This window comes from Chiloscyllium plagiosum, chromosome 7 (assembly GCF_004010195.1).
Source record: "Chiloscyllium plagiosum isolate BGI_BamShark_2017 chromosome 7, ASM401019v2, whole genome shotgun sequence".
Classification (NCBI taxonomy): domain Eukaryota; kingdom Metazoa; phylum Chordata; class Chondrichthyes; order Orectolobiformes; family Hemiscylliidae; genus Chiloscyllium; species Chiloscyllium plagiosum.
The window spans coordinates 46,214,785-46,217,778 of record NC_057716.1 but is presented as its reverse complement, the minus strand read 5'-3'; the positions used below and the strand labels follow the sequence as shown (position 1 = coordinate 46,217,778).

The 2,994-nt window shown below is 40.0% G+C and overlaps 1 protein-coding gene across 3 annotated transcripts in view; it reads right to left on the bottom strand.

Moving 5' to 3' along the window:
- Positions 1–2,412, bottom strand: part of chn1 (chimerin 1) — a 226,427-nt gene extending 224,015 nt beyond the window's left edge. Inside the window, exons 1-2 of one of the 3 annotated variants that reach the window (XM_043693571.1) lie at positions 2,258–2,412; positions 2,040–2,177 (exon numbers count right to left, since the gene is read on the bottom strand). In XM_043693571.1, the coding sequence (XP_043549506.1) occupies positions 2,040–2,058 (19 nt within the window). In that variant the 5' untranslated portion in view covers positions 2,059–2,177; positions 2,258–2,412. The remainder of the gene's footprint in view (positions 1–2,039; positions 2,178–2,257) is intronic. The other 2 variants (XM_043693573.1, XM_043693576.1) reach the window with 2 other exon arrangements.
- Between the last annotated feature and the right edge of the window lie 582 nt (positions 2,413–2,994).

Here is a 2,994-nt window from a genome sequence, read left to right as displayed (position 1 = left end):
TCTTTGGTGTTTCCTCCGGTGTTTATAGTGGTCTGTTCCTGCCGCTTCCGGTTGTCAGTTTCAGTTGTCCGCTGTAGTGGTTGGTATATTGGGTCCAGGTTGATGTGTTTGTTGATGGAGTTTGTGGATGAATGCCATGCCTCTAGCAACATGAATTCGACTGGGACAACACTACTATCATAGGGCAAGCCAGACAGAGAACAGCCAGGGAATTCCTAGAGGCATGGCATTCATCCACAAACTCCATCAACAAACACATTGACCTGGACCCAATATACCAACCACTACAGCGGACAGCTGAAACTGACAACCGGAAGCGGCAGGGACAGACCACTATAAACACCGGAGGAAACATCAAAGAAGCGCTTCGCAGGAGACTCCCAAGCACTGATGATGTCGCCTAGCCAGGGGACAAACCGTTTGCAACAAAAACTTCCAGCTCGGCGAACAGAACCACAACAACAGGTAAAGGAGAGAAGTTTTTGCTGATATCTGCACCCAGGTTAAATGAGTTACTTTTGAGCTGTTACCATTCTGAGTCCATAAGTGAGACTTGAACCTAAATCCTTCTGACTCAAGAGGAGGTTGCTACCAATGGAGCCACAGCTGACAGTACAAGATCAGTTTTTTTCTAAAATTCATGAGATGTGGACACCACTGAATAGGCATAGACCACTTTTTGTCTATGCCTATTCATGCTGGAGATGATGGTAGGGCTGAGCTGCTACATGTATCATAAAAGAAAAGCAAACGCATATGGGTAGAATGTCTTCACTGAAGGCTCATCATTTGTGTGGGTGGAATGGGCCAAATTGTTGCTTTATGCTGTTGTCATTTTTATGACTGTGTCCTTAAATAAACAGAACTGCTTATGTCTGCTTCTGAATAGATACAGTTCTGAGCTTCCTGATTGGTCTTGGAATATTTTAGGAGAGATCATTTCCTGGTAATATCAACAGACCAGTAATAGAAGTGCAGGAAATACTCTGGGCTCATTGATTCAAATTCCATCACAGTAGCTAGAACTTAAAATTCATTAATAACTCTGGAATTATAAAGCTGTTCTAAAGTTAGTAATGGTGACCATGACAAAAATCATTGGCTATTATAAAAACCCATCTTGTTCACGAAAGCTCTTTAAAGGGGGAAATTTGGTGTCCTTTGTAGCTCAGGTTTACACAAGACTCCCAACCCACAATATTGCTGACTCTTAACTAGCAAATAGTCTAACAAGCCACATAGTTCCAGAGTAATTAGGTATGGCTAATAAATGCTGGCCTTGTCAGTGATGTCCACATTTCATAAAAGAATAAAAAGAAAAGAAAAGAAAAATCAGAGTTCACCAAGTAACAGATTTAAAATCTTAGTGACACTATCTTCACACACAGCATTTATGTTCATGCCAATCGTGCAAGCACAATCAACACTGGTCACAATTAACCTGATGTATTCTTAGTCATTTTGACAAACATTTGTAGAATCAACATCTGCTCAATGAATTAATACAAATAATCCATATCATCCCTCTCCTACAAATTCAATCTACCACTATATTACATATAAAAAGGTACACTTTTAACCATTTGAAATCGGTCTGTTAGAAGTTAAATGACATTTAACAATATTATGAATATTTATAATAAACTGCTGCATTATTATAACCAATAAGATCTATATATTTTGTACAGATTAAAATAGATGATTTTAATCCTGCAAAGTAATTCAGTTCAGGATTAATGGAGAGTACCACTAAAGAAAAATTGTTTTTTTGAATACAATAATATTTACACAGGTAATGCAAAACAAACTTCCATTTAACTCTTCGTAAAAAAATTTGCTGGTATATCATATTTTGAAGCATCCGCCCTTTGCCAGCAGCAATAAACACAATAAGCAGACTCCTGTCCGCACAGAACTCTCGCAATTCCCCATCATAAAATAAAACAACCACTCCGCAGTGCAGCAATAACAGTTTCCTCTTCAAGAAGATAATCAGAATATCAGATTGCTTTGTATTCAATTATGTCGGTGCAACTTACCAAACACAGTTAAAGCCATTATTTCTGGAAATCCGATCCTTTCCTTTCCTTTACGGACTGCTATAATGCCCAGTCGCTATTTCACACCCAGTTAGTCACCAAGCTCATATGCGCTTCAGGACACTTTCAATCCTTTTTCTAGAGTAACGAAAAATAAATGAACCATTAATTATACATTTAAGACATCACCTCCTAACTTGCTAAGTAGCTTAAAATACCTTTTATTCCAGATAAAAGAACAGTCCATATGACTAAAACAGGAAACGTTGCAGGTTTTTATTCAAACCCGTTTCCTAAAATTGAAAACAGATAAAGAAAGCAAAAAAAAACCGTAAATCAATCGTGCACGGGAAAGTGCAGACAGAATGACTACTATGAAATTTACAAATACTCCAGATCACTCCGCATCCTCCGAGACGCCATTTTGCCTCAGCACATGACCATCGCTCCCGACTGGTGCAGCCCGTCAATGTGGTAACCATGGTGACCGCTCTCCTGGAGAGCTTCCCGAGCTCAGTACACACCAACATCCAGCCATGCCGTTTGGCCGCCATTGCTGCCGTGTCAACACAGACAGTGCTCTCACCGATAGGGCACCAACATGATCACCGAGATTTATCAACACGCTCTATCGCAAAGGCTTTACTTCAGGATTGGAGATGCATATTTTTTTTCCCTCTCTCTTCCCCCTCCCCATGTTTAAGACCTATGGAAAGATGATAAATGCGCCTCTCCCAATCTTCCAACCGCCGCCCCTTGCAGGCGACATCCTAATTTGTCAAGAGCGAACCGATTTGTTACTGCTGCTCAAACTTTGCACTGAAAAGAATCTTCGTATCCAATAAAAGCCTTGATTAGCAACCCAACACAAATAGGATGACAGGTTACTGGTCCCCTACTTTGCTAAATTTTCACCCTCCTAACATATTCTTCAAATTGGAGGTTGGGTATGCCA